Source organism: Cavia porcellus, unplaced genomic scaffold (assembly GCF_034190915.1).
Source record: "Cavia porcellus strain 051 isolate PalLab524CR breed Dunkin Hartley unplaced genomic scaffold, mCavPor4.1 scaffold_20, whole genome shotgun sequence".
Taxonomy (NCBI): Eukaryota; Metazoa; Chordata; class Mammalia; order Rodentia; family Caviidae; genus Cavia; species Cavia porcellus.
In genome coordinates, this window is record NW_026947503.1 from 57,485,914 (window position 1) to 57,508,047 (window position 22,134).

At 48.4% G+C, this 22,134-nt stretch overlaps 1 protein-coding gene across 2 annotated transcripts in view; it reads right to left on the bottom strand.

Annotated features, from left to right (window-relative positions):
* Positions 1-22,134, bottom strand: part of Cables1 (Cdk5 and Abl enzyme substrate 1) — an 88,895-nt gene that overhangs the window by 51,302 nt on the left and 15,459 nt on the right. For both annotated transcript variants that reach the window (XM_063231844.1, XM_003474035.4), the window contains exon 2: positions 908-979. In XM_063231844.1, coding sequence (XP_063087914.1) covers positions 908-979 — 72 coding nt within the window. The remainder of the gene's footprint in view (positions 1-907; positions 980-22,134) is intronic.

Sequence of the window (22,134 nt, forward strand, 5' to 3'; positions counted from 1 at the left end):
TTGCGGAAAGCCAGGGACTCTCGAGTCTTGACCAGCAAGCAGCCAAAGTTCAGGGAGCACAAACACAGGTTCAAGGCAGAGCTGCAGGTCTGTGGGTGCTGTGTCTCCTGCAGGCCATCCTGCTGCCTGCCTCTAACCAGTTGCCTTCCCTGAGAGGCTCTGGCTGGCGTCCCAGCCTCTCTCTTCCTGCCTGCCCAGCTCAGGGCCGCAGAAACCTAAAGAGGTATGGCGTGTGTGCCCTGGCTGGGACTCTACAGATACATGTGGACTGAAGGAGAGGGAGCACTCAAGGAGGGGGCACTGCCAGTATGAAGATGCACAGCTCAACGGCTGCTGTCACCCTCAAAGATCGTTTGCCTGTGCTTTTCTTATCCCAGGGTGAAAATGCCCCACTCAGGCCCAGGAAGCTCTTACAACCATAGTCAGGCTTCCCCAGCACCAGCCGGGCAGTGGTGTGCCAGATCTCCTAAGGATTCCGGTTGCTCCTCTGGCTAAAACTGTAGCCCAAGCCCAAGCCTACTATGTGACCACATCCACGACAACCCTGGGCTCTCCTCTAATGAATAGCAGCTTTCAGATCGAGAAGGCAGGTGGGGTCCTAGCTCAGTGATGCAGCGCTTCCCTAGTATGCAGAGAGATGGTTGGGCCGCCAGCCCTGCAAAAAACAGAACAAAACAAAACAAAACAAAACCAAAAACAACAATAAAAACAGGAACCCACAAAAGAAAAAGCCCCTAAATTCGAACGGTTCTCAGGGGTGGGGTTCCACATTAGGAGTATGTTCATAGTTCCTGGGAGTCAGACAGGCATTTAAAAAATTTAACTCTGTAGACAAGACTTAAAAATAAAAAATTCACCTCGTACCACCAGCTGTTTACACACAACACGTGAAACATGAACAGCTCACCTCCGGAGAGGGGCGTTCTCCTCAATGTCTTCCAGGGTCTCCAAGGATGATCTCTGGGAGATGAGGCGACGCCTGCAGAGAGAAGAAAAACCTGAGTTAAAACGATCAGACATTTCGGTAAATCTGAAAGGGTCTTCAAAAATAAAATAAATCCCACTGAGATTAAGAAAAAAAGAAAAAGGATCAGACGTCAGCGGTCTCTAGGGGCAGCACACCTGTTCCCATCTGCACACAGACTCTAGGTCTACTCCACACCCTAAGACAGAACCAGCCAAGGCGCCTCTTCTGATACACAGTACAGAATGACTTGGGTGCTGTGTGAAGGTTTTCTAGACCATTAGATAAAACCTAAGTATTTAAACATCAGAACTGGAACTGGGTAAATGATACATTTTTAAACCATACTGAAGAAAACCTCAAAATCATAAGGATGCCATTAGATGACAGTCTTTGGGATGCCATTATTTCAAAAGCAACCAAGAAGAAATCATTCTTTTAGGAGAATGTCTCAGACTAACAGGAAGGAATATTCAGCACTACTATAATGCAAAACAATAACTTTTCTGGCTGCTAAAGAATTGCACGCCACCTGCTAACACCCCTCTATCTGCCAGGCTGAAATAAGAACAGGTCACAGTTAACTAAGAATATCTGGTACAGCAGTGGGGCTGGTGGTGGTAACTTTAGAAAAATCCACTTGAATTAGGGCCATTCATTTCATAGCAGATGATTTGGCTGAGGTGGTGGATGGAAAGTTTGACCAGGTCTTTGTTTAAAAAAAAAAAAGAAAAGATTAAAAATAAGTCAGTTTTCTATATGTTTAAAAATGTAGGTTAAAAGCAGGCAACTCTTAATTATGTATTAGACTGTTTTAAAGAACAAAGAGCAAGACAATTTTGGGGGGGTAGGCAACTTTGGTGTGTACTGTTTAAAAACAACTGTCTTGAAACTTTTATTTCATATTTTTCTTCTTACACGACAATCATAAAGATCGTTTTTTGCCTATTCAAGATCTTCAGTTTTTCTAAGAGCTTTTCTTAATCTTTTGATGCCCAAATCCTTAATATTCCTCACCCTCACTCTCCTCCTGACTGTAAGCTGATCTCTCTCCTCAGAGGTTCACTCATCAGTATGTGCTCCAAACGTCCTCCAACACCACTGCCACTGCCTGCAGGACACACTGGGCCTCCTGCGGGACAGCGGCTTCACCCTGTGATATACCAACACTGAGTTTCTATTGCACGGTGCTACTGGGTCTCTAGTAGCCCACCAGAGCTGCGGGGAAGGCACGGAATGATGCAGAGGGGCCTGACTTTAAAGAAGACAAGTCATTAGTAAACTGGGCCATCCCAGGCAGCGCTGTAACTGCAGGAGCTCTGCTGGCCAAGTCCCCTGCGACAGGGCCCTGCAGCAGCAGCCCCTCTGGAATCTCAGTTAATCCTGAAGAAAGCTGGCATGTAAGCCCCAGCCTCCCCAGCGCCAGTCTGGCTGGGATGGGGACCCAGGTCAGGGCTAGAGTGCTGATGCGTCCCACCTCTGTGGCTCCTGGCAGCAGGTACCAGAGTGCCATGCATGGGGTTGTGTAATGCCACAAAGGGACACTCTCAGATGCTACAGCTTTGGGGCCTTAGCAAGCTCCTTGATCCTGGAGCCTCAATTTCCTCATCTATAAAATGGGAAAATGAGAGTAACTTCATATGAGTTAGATGTAAAGTCCTTGACACACAGTAATTCTTACAGAGTGGGTGCTGCTCCTTTGTCCCGCTGGATTTCTCTCATTTCTCCCATTGGGTCATGCACCCAGGTTCGGTGACAAAGACCAGGCTGACTGTCCTAGCTTCCACCTTCCTTTAGTCTCAGCTCTGGCAGGGTCACCCCCAAAATGCACTCTGTGCTTGAGCCCTGAGCTCCTTTTACACCTGTATCTGCTTTTATTCAGACTTCTATGCTCCTGTGGACAGTGTGCCTGGGGAGGCATAAGTCAGACCTGCTGGTGCCCAGACCACCTGTACCACTAGGGCCACTGCATCCTCCCTTCACTGTCACCTGTGTCTCCCTTGCGCGGCAGAAGCAGCCATGTTGAGGGTATGCACTGCACAGCATTCTCGGTTCTCACCCGAGGGAAAGCGGGGTGGGAGGACTGCACAGCTTGGGGCAGCAGAGACACAGCCAGGCCTCAGGGAAGCCCAGAAGATTCATCCTCTCCATGCCACCAGGGCTCACCAGTGGGGCCAGCCTGGCCTGCCGGGAGCCGGGGCTGACCAGGCTTCACTCCTGTCTTCCTGGGACTCATGCTTAAGTGGAGGCTGAGGGCCCTCCAAACCCCAACTCGAGCCTCACCGGGCTGGGGCGCTGCCCTCTGACAGGTGGCAGGGAGAGACTCCAGCGGGTCCCACACGAGCATGGGAAGCCCCTGCCCTGCACCCCTCATCCCTGATGGGCCACTTTTTGGAGCCAGTATCACCCCAGAGAATCGAGCCCCGTCCACAGACTCATGCATCTGACGCCGCCACTCAGAAAGCTCTTCCCACGCTAAGAAGAAAAGTGCTTTTTGGGAAAATTGCCAAATTAGGATAAATCTTTTTCTGCACAGTTAGAAGACTTGTGTTTTTAAAGACAGTACACTGAGTGTCTTCCTCCCGAGTTGCACAAGTGTAGAGTCACATACTCCTTATAAACTAAATGATCCCTCCCTTCCTGAAGTACATATATATGCCTTTGGGGAGGTGATAAGCCCGTGACTGTGGAGTCCTCAAGTATGGATCAGTGACCTTATAAAAGAGACTTCCAGCCATCTACCTACCACTTGAGCACACAGAGCGTCGGGAGTCTCTAACTCAGGAGAGACCCCCTGCTAGCCCAACACTGCCTTGGCACCGACATCAGGTGTCCAGCTTCCAGAATTGTAAGAAAATAAATTTTAATTTCTTAGCAGCCAGCCAGTTTATATTCATTGAGATGGAGCAAAGAGCTCAGAAAGAGCCACTAGTCAGAACAGAGCGACCACTGGACAGTGACAAGCAGACGTGGGGCTGGCCTTCCCCACCTAAGCATCCATTCATGGGCCCCAGGGTGCACCCTGAGAGCTGGGGATGCCCCTCACCCCTCGGCCAGTTCCTTCCAAGGTCCGAGGTGACCTCGTCTTCCACCTTCTAGCCCCGGGAAGCCCCAGGAGGCCCAGGCAGGCAGCCAACCTTAACCGGAACTTCTACCCTGCAATTTGCCTCCTGGGCTAAGCTCATTATTAGGCCACCGCTTTACCGTGGGGCACGGCACACTCCACAAGCAGAGGTTTCTGCAGATTTTAATGACTGATAAAGGATACTTAACCTTGGATCAAAACAGCATGCCCGTTGCCTTATTAACCATGCAGATATTCAGTAAGACTGGCAGGGCTCGAGGCAAAAGCGTTACACACTGACATCCCCTGAAGTGCCTACGCCTTGACTCCAGATCCGGCCTACACTTGGGCTCCTTATCTCATCCAACAGCTACAAGTCAGGGCCTTCTGTGCTGGTCACACTAGGTGGTTGGCACGGTTCACACAGAACTCCTGTGTCAGTCAGCCTCCTGAAAGATTTGCTTTATAACCATGTGCTTTCAGTGTGTGGCTAAGGTAAAGTCTTGACTATTGTACATAACTGAATATACGGACATGAACCAAATTACTCCATACCTCCTTGCTAAAGGCTCGTCGGGGAGGGGGGAAGCCACTACCTGCTCCAGGGACCTGGAGCTGGGCATAGTGTTCCTGTTAAAATAAACCCACCTACACTAGGAGCTCAGCCAGGCAGGGTGGTCACACACCTATAATTCCAGCACTTTGGGAGGTGGGGGCAAGTGGATCGAGACTTCCTTCTTTCCTTCCAAGATTAGAGGGCAAGCATTTCTAAATTGCCCTCTGTGCCCAAAGAGTCAATGGCCCCAGATCCAGGAAGAGAGGCCAGCAGCCAAAGCAGCTGCCTCCTCAAGAACGCTCCGTTACAGCTCCGGTCAGCAGAGGCTGAGAGCACACCAGAGAGCAAGGGCTGAAGTGGGGACCGTGTGTGGACGGGGTACCTTCGTGGGCTCTTCTACAAAGCAGCCCACTGTCCTTAGCCTGGTACGTGAAGTGCCTTCCAGAGAGCACTGGCCAGGGAGGGCAAGTGGCCAGCGAAGTGTCTTAGAGCAGGCTGACCACAGCTCCAGGACAAGGCAAGGCAGCCAATACACAGGGGAGTTAGGCCGGGCCTGTGGAAGGCAGTCCCAGGCTGGGTCTGATTCTTCCGCGTGGTAAGGGGAAGTTAGGCTGGACCAGTGCTCTGAAGCCTGGCTGCATAGCCCCACTTGGGAAGGGAAGTGATTCAACCCAGTCCCCAGGAAACATCTTGTCCCCTGTATCCCGCAAGGAGGCTCTTTCAAGATTTGATGACCAAAGGAAAGTGAGTTCGCTGTCTATGGTACAGGACTGAGGCTAGGGAACAACAGATGGGTGAAGTCTAGAATATTCGCGGTATGTAAAAAATCAGATGGTGGAACTGTTTTCTCTGTGAGCAAAACATCAGTTTGGAGAACCAGAAGGGATCTTGGGGACACCAGGCCCAGGCATCTCACAGCTCACCAAAAGGTGATTTCCCAGGGGGCTCTGGTTTTCCCTCTCCTCAGTTGTGAGCTGAGTCACTGGAGGGCACAGCTGTCCTGCAGATGTGGAAAGTGGGGGTGTCCAAGACCTTGGTCACACGGGCGATGGACAAGCTGAGGTCAGGATGGCTTCGCTTTTGCTCAATCAGTTGTTATGATGACAAAACCCATATGAAAGTAAATTGGGAGTGTTGTCCTGAGACACTTGCAAGCTTAGATGCTTCTCTCTGCATCTGTTGTCCCCTGCCTGACCTCCCTTCCCCAGTAAGGTGGAACCAGGTGAGAGAGAGGGCTGCTCAGGGCAGGACCCTGGCTCCCCACACACCTGGATTTTGCTAGGGAGGAAGCAGGCTTAGCAAACAGTAGGCACTCAAGGCGGGCTGACTGAACTAAACCAGACAGGAAGGGATTCAAGGATTTTTTCCCAACATGGACCAGAGCCTCCACTCAATGTTTTCGAGACATAGTCATTAGTGGACACTCTCCACAGCCCAGGAGAAGTGTAAGATCTTGTACTTCCTGGGTGGAACCCTCCTCGCCCTGGTTGCAACCTCTCCATCACAGATATATTGTTTTGCTCTGGAAATAGCATCCAGCACATACAGAAAAGGTGGTTCTAAAACACGTAGAATTAATCTGTCATTTATAACTGATTAATTAGGGAAGTCTACTATATGAAGGAACTCTAAAGGACAGAACTATGTGATGGACTCCACCTGTGTAAAGCTCTGCCAGACTCAGCATGGCACCTGCCCAATATGGCACTGTACCCTAAAGATGGCAGTGTGTCCCTTTCAATAGTAACTTCCGTCTTCTTCTTCCAAACCAAAACTGAACTTTCCACTTTTTGCTCATGTGTCAACATTCCCCAATCAGCTGCCAATACATCATTCTGCCCGCCCCTTCAAACTCCACCCACTGACAAAGTGAATAAGAGCTCACTCCTTTTTTGTCTGCCTCAGAGGGTTCTTGCCCTCTTCTGCAGCCCTCCTGTGCTCCTAATAAAGGCCTTTTCCCCTCTTTCTGCTCATTTCTCTACCTTGCCAAGCAAAAATCTCTATGTATAACCCTTATCAAATTATACTGTCATCAGATCCTAGGTTTTCCTAAAGTATAAGGCACCCCTACGGCAGCATCCCACCGTATTTTCTTCACATCTCAACAGCTGGTAACTGCCGTGAGCCCAGCACCTCAGGCTTGCTCTCTGTGTTCAGGCAAGTCAGTTCTGCTAACCCGGCTCAGAAATGGCAAGCTTTAGCGACAAGACCCCTGACATTCCTTTTGCAGGACTTAAGTTGACTGTGCTCACACAGGAGGTAACTGTTGTGTACACAAGCCTGTGTGTTCCCGGAGGAACAAACACAGCTGTCACTCCCCGCTCCAGGCAGGATGGCGGTAGCTGCAACCTGAGGGCGTGTTCATCATCGGGGCGCTCCCGTGGTTTCCAGGCATCTCAAGCTTCCTCCCGCAGCACAGGGGCCGATAAACCTGAGCGCGATGCTCTTACTTGTTCACCTGGCAATGGCTGCTTGTTAGCCCATGCACAAAATCCCAGATGACAGCTATGGAATCCTTGCCAGGGCCAGTGACAGGCTGGCTGCACTGCCTCGCCAAACTGGGTGGGAACCGTCAGGCTAACACCTCCACGTCCCGGGGCAAAGGGCACGGGCTGGCTTGCTTCCTGCAAGGGGAACCTCCTTCCAGCTAACCTGGAGCCACATCCCAGTAGAGACCAGAGCAAATCAAACTCTTCAGGGATCTCTGAGGGCTCCCTCACACAGGAGGGAAAATCTAACTGTCTTTAAGAAAAGGTGGAATGGTTAGGGTCTTTTTTAAGACATCAAGGAAAAAAAAAACTACAAAAGTGATTTTCATCTGGCTATGTTTTAGATTCCAGCTGATGAGCCAGGCAAAAAATCAAATTAAAATCAAAATACCAAGAGCTGTCAACTGGCCTGTTCAAATAAGATCTGTTTCTACGCTGTTATAGAAGGGTCAGGAAAGCCACTGTCTAAATGTTTACAGAGAATACAAAGAGCACTTGGCTTCCTTGAGTTTACTTTTATTTCAAGGATTCTCATTCGACTTGCCAAATTCTGGAAAACCAAGGTGTGAGGGCAGCTCGGTGTGTTTGGCTACTTAGAACAGATAGACCTGTTAGCAGGACTGGCTAACTGGCCAGAGATTTGTCCTGGCAGCCCGGCCTGAACACTGTCACCCAGCTAACTTGCAAAACACTCTTTGCATCATGGTGCTGGAAGACCCACAAGGGTCCTCTGTGGCACAAATTCAAACCTCTGATGTCAGATATGGTGGCATACACCTGGAGTCCCAGTTATTCAGGAGGCTGAGGCAGGAGAATCACTTGAGCCCAGGAGTTTGAGGCCAGGCTGAGTAACATAGTGAGACCTTGTCGCAAAAGAAAAAAATCACAGGGGGACTGACGAGAAGGTCACTAAACAGGTGTTTGGGGCCGGAGGTTTAGATCAGTGGTATAAGTGCCTGCTTGGCAAACATGAGGTCGTGAGTTCAATCCCGGGCACCAAAAACCAACCAACCAAATAAAAATAAAAATAAGAACGTGTAGCCATAGCCTATCCGGCCCGCTGAAGGCACCTGCCCAGTTTCTGGGACATCTCTGGGTGTCAGGAAATCCAGAGGCCAGCCCAGGGCTGAGCGCTGAGTGGCAGTAATGTATTTTAAGTCACACTCAGCGTCCTCCTGGAGGGTACACACTAATCAAACATGCAAAACAGAACCACCCAGGAGAAGTGGGTTTATTAGTTTTAAACAGTCGGGATCCAGAAAGGCTTTATGGGACTGAGGAGATAAACAGCCCTGGTGCTGCTACAGAATACACTGGATTGTATTGTCTCTCTAGTGTTTAAAACAAATAATAATAAGAAGAAACTGAACGAGTAATAAGATCCAAAAGGTACAATAAATACAGTAATAATGAAAGTGAAAGAAAATGCTTGAAAGAACTTGTAGGTACACACATATAACTTGTATGTATGTTTAAGTGTGCAAGACAGATAACCATGCTACTAAATTTTTGTTAGTTCACTGAAAAAAATGGTTTGTGCTATCATTGATTGTTCATTTTTTATGCTTTGATTTTGTAACTTGAATTACTTCTAAAATAACAATATATAATATATTAACTAGTGATTTCTGTTATTTTTTGAAATTCTGTATAATTTCTACCCTTTTTTCTGTCTTCTTTTAAAAAATCTTAAAACAAAAACAACAAAAAGACAGAACACACTGGATTCTTCAGGGGAGGGAGGGTGGAGATGACAAGTAGGGGCCAAGCAAGGGCAGACTGAGACCCTGCCCAGAGGTGAACACCTCTCCCTTCCCACAGAGCCAGCAGAGCCAGACGTTACTAGAAGTAACTTAATTAGGGCCAGCAGGGAACCAGGCAGGGCTGCCGGCATCCAAGCCAGTGTGCAGGGACCTGCAGAACCCCCCCCCCCACCCCCGGTCTGGTAAGGATACCCGCATTAAATGCTCCCTTCGGTGTCTCTGGTTTCAAGCCTGACCTTTCTCTGTGCTGAAGGGACAGAGAAATGGATTCTGACAGCTCCAAAACAGCACACGATTATTTATAGCAAATGTGGAGTTGATGGGGTTTCATAAATCTTTATTTTCTATGAGTCTTTCATATTAACCGTGGCCCACACTGAACAGCAGCTTAGGGAAACAAAGATTGATGCCTCTTTCTCCTGTTTCCTACCAGGGACCTGAATTATCTGATTCTGTCCAGAAGCCTTTATAAAAATGCCTGTCTCTCTGTGGACACTGATGTCTATTCCCTTTATCGCAAGGTGAATGGGGCCAGGCACCACTGCACGGCCAGCCTCGTCACGGGGGAGGGACGCCGCAGGGCGGCCAAATCCTACTTCAAAGAAAATGCAGACGCTGCAGCCCCCTGGCTTCACCCACCCAAATCCTCCCAAAATCCCGGCCTTGGTGCAGTGCCTCCTGCCCTGGAAGCCGTCCGATATTCCCACATTTGGTAGCTTTGTCAAATTTGGAAATAATCCTAACTACTTAAAATGACTGATTTTATTCTTACCATTTTATATTACTCCAACCTGACCGCTGGTATCTGGAGGGCAAGTAACTATGAGGTGTGACAGAACAATATGGGGAGTACTTAAATGTTTAAAAAATTATTACAGTAAAAGACACATTGCCATTCAGCCACCTTGACATACACCTGCCCACTCCAAACACTTTTATCCCAGCACCCCTGCCACTTTCCAAGGCAGTTCTGGAAATCCTCTTTCTTGAGTGACTTTAGTGATGCTATTTTGGTAGTCTTGATATCCTGATCCATTTTCATGCTGAGGAACAGCCATACCAGACCAAGTTGCATGGTACCAGCAGCTCTGGTGAATGAAGTGGAGGAGGACACACAGTGATGTTTTTATAAACCTGCATTTCTGTGGGATGGCACACAGCAGGTTTTTTTTTTTAAATCACACCTTCTAAAGACTCTCACGAAAGGGGACTTCCAGAACTGCTTCAGGAAGTGGAAGAACAATGGGCAAAGGGTGTTGGAAGTGAAGTGTTTGGAAGAGGAGTCACAGGAATGTGTCTTTTACAGTAATGTTTTAATCATTCATCATATTGTTTAATTACCCCTTGTCTATCCTTCACTGAAATCCCATCCCTGACTAGAACATTACCCAGTACAAGCACAGCATGAACAAGTCCCTGCCCCAGGAGGTCCAGGAGGGACTAGGGGGCAACTGAAGAGCCTCATGGCATCAAATTAACATTGCTCTTTTGAAAGCTTTCAAACCAGCAGCAGCTCAGGCCACATCAGGAACGAGGTAAGAAAACAAACAAAACCAAAGCTAAAATCTTAGGATCATGCAGACAAGGGCATTCAAACTTCTTTTCAGCAGTCTAATATTTTTCCCTCAAAGCTAGATCCATGCCAAATCCCAACATACAAAAGATTAGGACAATTACAAATTTTCTGAACTGGAATCGGCACTATTTTCTTGTACTTCTGTCACCTTCAAAGCAGAAATTTACTCTGACGTCTAAAGAAATGGAAGGCCAGAAGTTGCAGGTGACATTTCTAATTCCAGGTCCACTCAGCATCTAATTGGTTTCTTTCGGTTCTGGTTGTAGAGTAGGGATGCAATTCCCATTGACAGAGAGAAGTGGGGGCCCATGGGAGCCATCTGAAGTGCCTCAGGACCCAATCCAACTTAATAGATGGAGCAGACACAGCTTCACTGCATGCAATCTACTTACTCCAGGAGAATGAGTTCATTAGCACATAATTAAGTAATCAATGCATAGACTATCAATGAGTTAGGTTCTTTGTATATATGGGACCATATATATATATATATATATATATATATATATACACACACACACACACATATATATATTACTATATTACTGTACCTTTAAAATACAACTACAGAATATATTTTATATATAACGCATATGCACATATTAATTATGCCTCATATTGTTAAACACTCACCTCATATGACCCACAATTCTACTCCTAAATACAATCCAAAAGAAATGCAAGCTTATATCTGCACAAAAACACATGCATGAATTTTCAGAGCAGCACTATTCAGAGAGCCAACAGGTGAACAAGCCTGGATGTCCACCAGCTCACTGATTAACAAAGAAAATGCAATGTGATTTCACCATAAAAAGGAGTAAAACACCGATCTGCTACAATAGGGATCCTGAAAATGTGACCCTAAGCCAAAGCAGTCAGACACCGAAGACTACAGAGTGTATATAGTTCCACTGATATGAAACCCCCACCAAGGGCAGATCCACAAAGACGGAGGCAGATCCATAGGTGCACAGGATTGGGGGTGGAGGGTGGAAGATGGGAGGGAGCTTGGGAGTGACTGCTAATAATGACCATGGAGTTTCATTCTGGGGTGATAAAAACCTTCCAGAGTTAGCTAGTGGGTGATGGCTGTACAACTTTGTGTGTACACTAAAACCACTAAGCTGTGTACTTTAAACAGACCGCACGTGAACTGTATCTTAATAAAAGTCTTATAATACATGATATATAAAATACATGGAAGAAAAATACACATTGGAAAAAACACATGGGGAGAATGAATGCTATCCGTGGAACTCCTAAAGCCTTAGCAGCAATCCTTCGAGCTTGAGATTCACTTGGAAAACTTTTGATGTGCTTCGATGACTTTTCACTACAGACTTAAGAGACTGCAAGTTGGCTGCCCTGCCCAGGGCAGAGCTAGATAGTGGAGCACAGAGTCAGGGACCAGGCCATCTCCCTGCAAAGCTCATGCTGCTCCTCTCCAGTGTGGCTTTCTTCTGGCTTTTGGCAAGCAGTCACTAGGTTAGAGCTGAAGGCAGCGGATGTGGGCAGACCCTGCACATGGTAGGGCGAGCTCTGGGCTTGCACAGATCCTGCAGCATTTCCCGCAGCCTGCCCAGAGCGCCTTTCCTTCCCCTCCAAACAAACGTCAGTGCTGCCTGGTGCACAGCACCATCACCAGCGCCTGTCCACCAGCCCAAGCTTCACCCCACCCTGCATCCAGCACCCCTTCCCTGCCGGAAGGCGTCCTTTTAAATGACTCTTTAAAGGCAATGCTGGTTTTCAGAAAAGGAACTCTCAGTCATCCAAGAGGAAGACAATACCCCTTGGTGGCTGCTCTGTCAGCGTTTGGAGGGTGGTTTAATTTTTTAACAGCTCACTCAGAGACTTTTGAGGACATATTATTAGTGCATCTGCCTCACTGTATACATAATTAGCAACCACAGTTCTAATTACCAGGCTGTTACAGAAAGATTTCCAAAGTGAATGCCTCAAGCTATGTATGCGAACGGCTATCAGGTGCAATGTGGATTCCACTGCTTACAGACCCAAGGGCCACCTCAGGGGTCTCAAAGGCCTCTTCCCTTGTGCCAGGGCTTTGGCGTGATACCACGCGGCCATTGTGAAAACACACAAGGAGCATGTGGGATACACTATTTTAACACAGAAAGCAACAGGCTAAAAATAAATGTAATCGAATATCAATTATTTTTTCAAGCATGTTTAATGAGGTTATCATTTCAAACTGGGGTCCTTGGAGCTCCTAGGGGTTCTGTCTACCCTCCATGCTGGATACAAGGTGTATGTGCACCTGTGTCTCTACTTCCCTGTCCTTTCTAAAACAGACTGAATGATCCCAAGCAGAAATTAGGGGCCAGTGCTGTATCACGAAGGACAGCGCCACAGGGGCAGCCATGGGGAAAGGGCAGGATCCTAATTCAAATGGACTCAACTGTGTGACGAAGTTGTCACTGTCCTCATTCTAGCCGTCATCACCATGCATATATTAAAATCCACAGATATGTGTTGGGGATTCAAAGTATCAAGAAATCTAAGACTTGGTTCCTGTTCCCGGTAGCTCAGGACCCTGCATGCAGATGGGACAAGTCCAGCTTCCAGACTCCAGGCAGCACCCACCCACAGTCCGGAGCCTGGAATGCAGGAGCAAGAGCATGAGGCAGCGCAGGAACTCAAGATCCCAGTGTCAGGAGGGTGCCCTGTGAGTATTCGAGGGACCTTGATCTCTCTGTGGGGCTAGTGCAGGATCAGAAGAAATGAGTGGTAGAGACTTGGGGAAAAGCTCAGAGATGACCATCACCAAAGTGGAGGTGAGAACCCTCTCTGAAAAAGGAGTCCCTAAAATCACAAGGAGAAATAGCACTCTGACTTGCCAAAAGGGGGTCACAGAGTGGACTTTGTGCTTCACCAAGAAACAGAGAGAAGAAAGGAAATCATGGGAAGGTTCAGGGCACATGGCACCCACCACCACCACCACCATGGCACCCAAATCCTCAGACTCAGAGCCATCACTCAGCCACGCACTTGTCATCACCCAGCATGCACTGGGCCCCCAGAATGAGGCGCTGGGCTGTCAGGATGGTGAGGGATCAAGGCCCTGTCCTCAAGAAGACCTGGAGGGTTGATGCAGGAAAAGATGATGGTAGAAACAGACTGAGTCCTGGTCCCAGGTGCTATAGCACTAGGAGGAAGGACCCAGCCTACCCCAGGTGGGGCATAGAGGAGCAAATCAGAGGTGCTGTGCCATGATCCTGGAGGTCAGGAAGCCAGTGATGTGGGCCTGCTCACACAGGTCACAGGTCCACTCATCCCATCCCTGTGGAGGACCCATCGATACACCCTGCCCACACCCTCCCAGCCAACGCTACGGGAAGAGGTGGTTTCAATCTTTACAAAGCTGGACAGCCCTTCAGCTTGGTCCTTGGTCCCTGCTCAGTCTGGACTTGCCCCAGTGTCTTTTCAAACTGAAGCCCTCAGGCCTCAGGCAGGCCACGCAAGGCTCACTGCGATGCTGACCTATGCCTGGGGGATCAGCTCTGAGCAAGAATGCCTCATTGTCACCAAGAGGTGACTCTCCCAGGCTCCTACAGTCCTAGCAGCCCGGCTGCTGCCAGTAGAGCAGTAAAAAGCATGCAGGGCACAAACGGACCCAAGGCCCATTGATGTGCTGCTGGCCATCTGGAGGTGAGGCTATGGGACCCAGAACCAGGTAAAGCTCAAGAGTGACCTTGGCCACCAAACCTTCAGAAGGCAGGTGGGGGAGGAGGCAAGGGACCTGGGTCTGTGTGTGGTCAGACTGTCCACAAAGCGAGAAGGTCCTTAGGAAGGATGTCAGAAGGCAGCAAGAGCCGGCAGGCCCCCGAGGACATTTATATCTTTGGGGAATAATTTGTATCAAGTATTGCACCAAAGGCTTTAACAGGGTTCAACAGAGCTGCAGAGCAGAGAAGCGAAGCTTCTGCCTTGTTTGTGAGGAAGCTCTTTCCTCTTTCGGCTTCCAAACAACTTCAAAGTTTATTTCTCAGGTGCAAGTTAACAAGGACAGAAAAGCCTTCGCAGTGAAGACAAATGACCTTGCTGCTAAATAAACCTGCCCAGGGCTCCAAGGGGTACCACTCCTGGAACCCTATAGCTCTATGCTAGAGAAAGTTAACTGCTTTTTTGGGCAGAGAGGCCTGGGTTCCGTGCTAAGTCACTCCTTCCATGCAGATCCTGGGCCGTGACCCAGCACTGCCTCCTCACCTCCAGTCAGGTGGAGCCACCTCCCAAGATCCCCAAGGGAGCACCCATGGGTTCCAGCAAACCTTCCTTACAAAGGGGCATGGAGCCAACCATCTTCCTCCCATGGCTCCATGCACACAGCTTGCAGCACCCCCACCAGATCCCAGCCTCCTTTGCTGGGTTCCCTAGATCTAGGGCTCAATCATTTTAGGGGCACAACAAATGCCTTTTGAGTGATTGAATGAGCCAAAACACTCAGTACCCCGAGAGCCTCTAAAATAATTAGCACCAAGTTAGCACCATACAAATTATAATCAATACAATCTCACCCATACCATCCCATATGGAAGGCACCTTGCTAGTCCTTTTGAAGTATATTTTAAACAACCTCAAAACTGTTAATTTAAAAAGAGAGACACATCTGGTGAGTAAAGAAGTCTCAGAATTTTCGAACAGCTTTTAAAAAAACTGATCTGCAGCTGGACCATCCAGAGCCCGCCGATTCTCCACAGGGCAGTGAGGACAGCCCGAGGGGCCAGGGCCTTCAGCACATCTGGGTATATGTGTGATGTGACCATGCTATTTTCCAGTCATGTAAGAGCAAAGATTTGGGACGTGTCCAGAAGAAGCCTAGAACATTTTCACTCTTTTAAATTAAAAAAAAAGAAACAAGATGTAGAGTTCAAATCAGCATTAAGAAAACATAAAAATATTAGAGCAGGCTCCCAAGAGATGAGGGGAAATGACCTCCGCTGATGGTCATCTCAGGACCCTCTTCTGGAGTGAATGAAGCCACAGGGCGGTAGCGAAGGATTTGGTTTCTATCTCCAGTGGGCCGTCCCCATTGTCCCCACCACCCCTATGCTGGTGCAATCATTCAGAGCCAACTGGAACTCCCGGTTTTTGCTTTACTAGAAAATGGGGCGCTAACCTCCAGCTCCTCTAAGAGAAATCAGGCTCAGCATGGATACTCAAGACACCCTGACTTCCGGTAAGAGCCACTGCCAGAACTCAGGACCTCCAGGAGCACAGCTCGGAGCAGCTACTCCTTCACCCACAGAACAAACTCAGTAATGGAGCATCTTCACAGTGTGCAGGGCACTAAGGGAAGGAAATGTACCCAAGTACACGCAGCCCACAAAACACAACTGGCAGAACCTAACCCATGCATGTGTACACATGTCCTACCCTAAAATATTAAGTGGCCATCTCTGGGCGGTACATTTAGGGGTAATCTGAATTTCTCTGGTGGGTTTTTGTTTTGTTTTTTTTTCCTTCTAAATCTGTTTTGTATATTAAAGACAAAAAGTTTTTAAAAGGTGATGGAAGGGCTGAGGCAGGAGGACCGCAAGTTGGAAAACAGTCTGGGCAGTTTAACAACTTTAGGGAGATGCTATCTCAAAATAAAAAGAGGACTGATGGTGTAACTCAGTCTGAGGGCCCTGAGTTCTGTCTCAGGACCAAAACCAAAAAAACACCCAAAAACATCACAGGTAAGAAAGCAAGGAACAGAAAATACTAAAAATTAAATAAAAGGCTGTGACTAAACAACAATGCTACACATGTGCACACACACACTCCCTTTAGAATTGCTGCTTTCCAACAGAAAAAAATCTCATTTTCCCAGAAATGTGGAAGTCGGAATGCCATAAAGGAACTGCGGTTCTCAAAGCAGCCTTCCCTTTCCCCTTGCAACCCGCCCTTGCCTGTGAGTCCACATCCAGCATGAAGGCCGCCGCCACTGCAGCTGTGACTGCAACAGCTGAGGGGCAGGAGCAGTCCAGGTGCCCGTGATGGGTGAGCAGACAGTGGTCCACACAGCGACACAGTGGTACATTCTGCTGCAAAACAGGATGAGGACGACCCTCTAGATTTGCTAAGCAAAAGCCAGGAAAGTGGGTTAGGGTACAGAGCTTCAGCGTTTGTAGCACAAAAGGAGCCCTGGACATTGGTTTCAATACAGTGTGAGTGTACCCAATACTAACTGTACATTCAATGTGGCTGAAGTAACATTTATCTACTTTTCCATATTTTTATATTTTTTGGTACCAAGGATCGAACTTACAACCTCCAGCTTGCCAGACAGATGCTTATCCTGCTGAGCTAAATCCTTGGCATTTTTTCATATTTTTAAAGTTTCAATTATTCAGGGTGCAGTGTCAACCTGATTGGGTTTGGGGTCCACTCCAGGGACTGATCAGGTGGGGCACACTCCTGGGTGTGTCCAGGTGGTCACAGAGGTGTGGCTTTGGGGTCTGTGTCTGGTCCCTCACTCCTTCCTCTCTGGCACTGTTTACTGCTCTGCTTCCTGGCCACCATGAGCTAAGCAGCTCTGCTCTGCTGGGCCCTTCCGCCTTGAGGTCTCTCTGCCTTGGAGCTCGGTGACCAGGGACTGAAACCGTGAGCAGACTGAGCTGCTCCTGCATCCGTACAGTGGGGAGTGCAATGGACACTGTGCCTCAGTGATGACAAAGCTGGCTGACACCCTGGGCAGGAGCCTTGGCACAGTGCTGTTTCACCCCTTCTGCTCCAAGCTGTGGACACGGGGAAGAACACAGAAGCAGCTCTTTGCCTGGCAACCAATCTTTCTTTCAGGATCCCAGTTTCGAGTCAAACCTACCACGGGAAAGCATCTCGTTCTCACTTGTGCAACTGGCAAAAGATACCCAACTTTCTTAATGTTTTCTTGGTACTTTAAAAAGTGGTCAGAGCTGAAGCGTAGCTCAGGAGCAGAGCATGAAGTTAGCATTCATGAGGCTCCCAGCTCTGTACCACCAGAAATGGTCCTGTACTGCTGTAAGCGAAAAACAAATTAAAAAGCAGGTATAAAGCAAGCCTTGTAGAGTCCCTGGCACACATATATGTCAGTGCATCTCTGTGCCCAGTCCAGTGCCTGGCACATGGCAGGAGCAGAGGAAATGGGGACACATGGACGATGGGAGAAAGCAGAGCCTGGTGGAGGAGAGAACCAACCAAGATTGAGCCCTGAGGGATTTACAAGGGGCTGGTTTATTCTTTTTCAGTTGCCATTTGTTTTAATACAACTGTAATTTAGATACAACCCCCCCAGCACATCACCCAAAGCATCAGTAAAGCATTTTAGGGGAAAACAGGCAAGACACAACAGAAAAGTTGTTCTTTACATTTTTATTTACTTGTTACAGTGCTGAGGATCAAACCCATGGCCTCACACACACTAGGGAAGGGATCTACCACTGACATCCTGGGCCCATCTGTAAAAATTTAAAATGATAATTTTTTAAAAGATCACAGCCCGTGGGTCAGTCTTTATTGTCTCTCTTCCTAAGACTGAGTCTTACTGTGTGTCCAGGCTGACTGCAAACTCCTGTGCTTCTGAAATTCTCCTGCCCCGGCCTCCTGAGTAGCCTGCACTGCAGACACTGTCATGATGGCCAACTGCAGGTCATTTTTTATTCAGAAGGAGCCTTCTCTACCAAGAACCTCAGCAGAGAATTAAGACACAGGGACACATGGCCATCATCACAGTTTGAGAGGAATAAGCAGGGCGCCTTCCCAGGGCCTGACCTCTGCTGTGCCCACTTCAGACAGTGGAGGTGTTTGCCACCCCACCCCCAGGCAGGGCCACTGGAGCACCTGGCAGGCCACAGGCAGGTGTGTGCAGGTGACAGCTCGGCCCTGCCTGGGCCTTCCTACTTCTAAACTCTAGTAACCCGTTCTCCATCAAAATAGCTACGGGAAAAACAACATCTCTCTTCAAGTCTTCCTGCTTGGGTTAATTTTTATCTTATTTAGGAAATTTCAAAGCAGCTCCAGACAGGGTGCCTTCTAATTCCCTAAGAAATGAAGGAGTCCTAGAGCCATGAAAGGGTTCTATAATTTGTGTAACTTGTTGGTGTTTTCTTAAGAAAGAAAGAAAAAAAAAATCAAACCTTTATCATTTTCTCTAAATCTTTTATCTTTAGACAAAATGAAAAAAGATCTCTGGGGACAAATACAAAGATCCAGCATAACAGCAGACAAATTTTGATCTCGCTAGGAGCAACCACCTTTTGTCTATGTGTGTGTGTTAATTATTTATTTTTAAACACAAACGGATGTCTTTTTTAAGCTCATCGTCGACGTCACCTGACTGGAATCATTCAGCAGAGGATCTTGTACCATCGCCCTGGGCATCATCAAGATGGACACAGGAGGAAAAATCACTTGTTCACTGATAAAAGTGTCTACAGTGCAAAACCTACCTACAAAATAAAATCTCTTTAAAACGTGACACAAAACACCTACTCACAGGAAAGGCGCTCCTTTCTTTCAAGGAAATAAAGAGTTTTCTTAAAAACCAATGCTTTGGCAAGTGTGTTCCGTTAATTAACGGAATGAGGGCAGGCAAAGCTTTCTATCAGAAAACAGTAAATAGGAACTTGGGTTCGCAATTTCGTGGACAGAACTAGCAGGAAGTCCCCCGCAGCCCCTAGGACCGCAGGCCCTCAGAGTCCCTCTCCACTAAAGCAAAGAAAAACACCCACGAAGGCCCCTAACTGAAGAGCCCCTTTCCTCAGAAGCCCACGTCGGTGGAGGGCGAGGGTCCGCAGAGGCAAGAAGAAACACCCTTCCCCTCCCCAATCACTGACGCGCCACAATCACACAGATGCAGGAAGTAACGATGTCCTTTGCCATTATCTTCCACGGGTACCAAAGCGCAAGACACCAAGTGGCAGGCTGGCCGCCTGAGGTCTGTTTGGGTCCAGAGCAGAAATCAGCCTGGGGACCCCGCACACAAGGTGGCTCTGTCCTTCCTGTCCCCAGGGGCCCTCGACTGAGCTCTGCTAACCGGCCACAGGGCAGTGGACGGAAGGGCAGAAACTGGCAGGCTTGAATATATTTAAGCAGCTGTCAAAGTGGGGGCTTGGGGTATGTCAGAAGTGTCCTCCTTCCATGACCAATTACACCCTGCCCATGGCGCTTCCTTCCCTCGTCTTCTCTTACTTTTATACCCACACGCTTGAGGCTGGCCCTGTTGAGCCCAGCAGCTGCCCACTAATATTTGCTCATCCAATTTGATGTCCATTCATCAAAAATAACACAGGTTTAATCTGCTGACAGTCAACTGGGTAAATAAAGCTCTAAAACAGATTTCTCAGGTCCAAGCTATGCAATCCAAATGGAAAACTATGAAATCCCTTCTCGGCCGTGGGCTGTGCAGTGACAGCTGCCCCCCACCGAATCCCTCACTTATTACAGCGATCCTGAGGGACGGACACGCACCGGCCCAGGACCCATCCTAAGTGATCATCACGGGGTCCACAGGGTGCCAGGCGAGATCTCCGCACTCAACCTGGATTAATTCACTTATGGCTCACGTCAGCAACACAGACTTCTGACTTCAACACTACATTCATGTCACAAAAGGAAACCAATAGCCAGAAAGGTTTTACTTTACTTCTAAATTGCCCAAAGACCCGAGGGTAGAGGGTAACAAAGACAGGACTGGAACCTGGGAAGTCTGGCTCCAGAACCGATGCATTTCATCACGGTGCTATGCTGCTTCTCATCTAAGTCATGTGGACCAAAATGACCTTCTGATGACTTTGGAACTGTCTGACAGTCTGTGCCAGGCACTTCAATCCCACCATCGAAGGAGGCGCTGGGCCCCTCACAGCAGGAAAAGGGCAGAGGAGCAGGGAAGGCCAGCTCCTCTCTCTGTGCCTGACCCCGAGCCAGGGAGCCGATTCCTGGTGTTCCCACTTCCCATAAAGGGAAGGGGATGACCCCAGCCCTCCCCGCCTCAGTGGGTCACAGGAAACAACAAAACTTAATGAGGAAAGTCTCTGAAAGGAAGGACGAGCTCCTTCCAGGACCACTCCGCCCTCAGCCAGCTAGGGAAGCCCCCAGCAGCCAGCAAGCTTCTCTCTGTGTAGTCCAGGTTGGTGTCAAACTCACAGCAACCCTCCTGCTTCAACCTCCCAAGTGCTGGAATTACAGGCATGCACCACACCTGGCAGTCCAGCAAGCTTAATAAATTCCTGAAAAAATACTGCACCCCACAGTCATCACTGTTCAACACACACACACACACACAGTGGCACACACAAGGTGACACGCTGCCACCTTGTTCCAGCTCACAGTGGAAGTGGGTGCCCTTTCTGTGGCACTTTGTGCCGTACTTTTTTCCATTTTGGGGGGCCTTCTTTTGGCAATTTCACTGTTTAAGACAGTCCAAAGCATAGCACTGTCTACAGTCCTGGAGCACAAAGAGGCTGCAGTGTCCCCGAGGCACGGGACCCGTGTGAGACATGATTAAATAGCACATGGAAACTCAAAGCAGAGATAAAGAGCAGAATAAAAGACAGGAAACAGGAAGCAGACAGAGCTTTCTCCAATGGGAAGCGGGAGAAGAGCTGGAGAGACAGGAGAGGGAAGGGATGAAAGAGAATTCAGATGTGCCGCCCAGCGCTCACTCCAGCAGCACACGCACTACAAGATGTGTCGTGCACGTGCGCCAGCTTCCCACAAAGAATGTGACCAGCATGCAGTGCGAACATGGACTACTAAGAAAAATCTTATGTGTGGGTGGCAAAAACAAAACAAAACAAATTCATGTCAGCAGAGTTTTATGCAGGTGTAAGTTTCTGCGCTGTCTGTGAGTCTGACCAGGACGCGAGAGCACATGGAACATAAGGGATCTGCACATGGGGACCGCACAGAGCGGAGGTGCACTCGGAGTGAACGGTGACAGCGTTACAGGAACCTGATCTCCTGCATAGCATGACTAAAAATGAGGGTGAATGATTTTAAAAATTCTTATAGTAAAACACAATCGGTTTTCATCTGCCCCAAAGACTTCCCTTTGCTTTGGCCACTTCCTGAAGTGGTCTCCTCTCATGGTCATCTGGACGTGGGGAAAGAGCGGAAGGTCACACTGCCACGTGTGGTGAACCAGGAGGGTGAAGGCCAGTGGCGATGGATTTTGCCACCTGCCTTCCTGTCGGACGGTTCTCAGTGGCAGCATTTGCCATGTTTTTTAGATCACACCCTGGACAGACAACTCGGGGCCAAGTGGACTGCAGAACTGCTGGAGAAGGTGGCAAGAATCCTGAGACAAGTGCATTTGAAGGACGATGGATGGCAGTGTGCCTTTTACAGTAATAAAGGTTTTAAATCCAAATACTCGCTGTATATTCTGATCACTGGTGTATTTCCCCAGGAACGATGGCTCCACGTTCCCTAATTCCATGTCTGTGCCGTCTGTGTGAAATAAGCACCACTGTGAAGGATGGGAACTGAGTACATTAACTAAAGTTGTTATTACGGAAACTCATCACCCCTAAGGTAGAGGTAGACACCGATGTGCCAGGCTCTAAAGAGGAAAGGTCAAAGGCACTTAAACCCACTCATGGTGCCCTCTGGCCTGAGGTCCCCTGTCTACTGCCCAGAGGCCTTCGGCCAGTATCAGTGCAGAACAGGGACAAGAGTTCTGATCCTTTCTAACCAAAGCAAAAACAATGCCCCTTCATTTATGCCGGTGAAACCTGCAAGC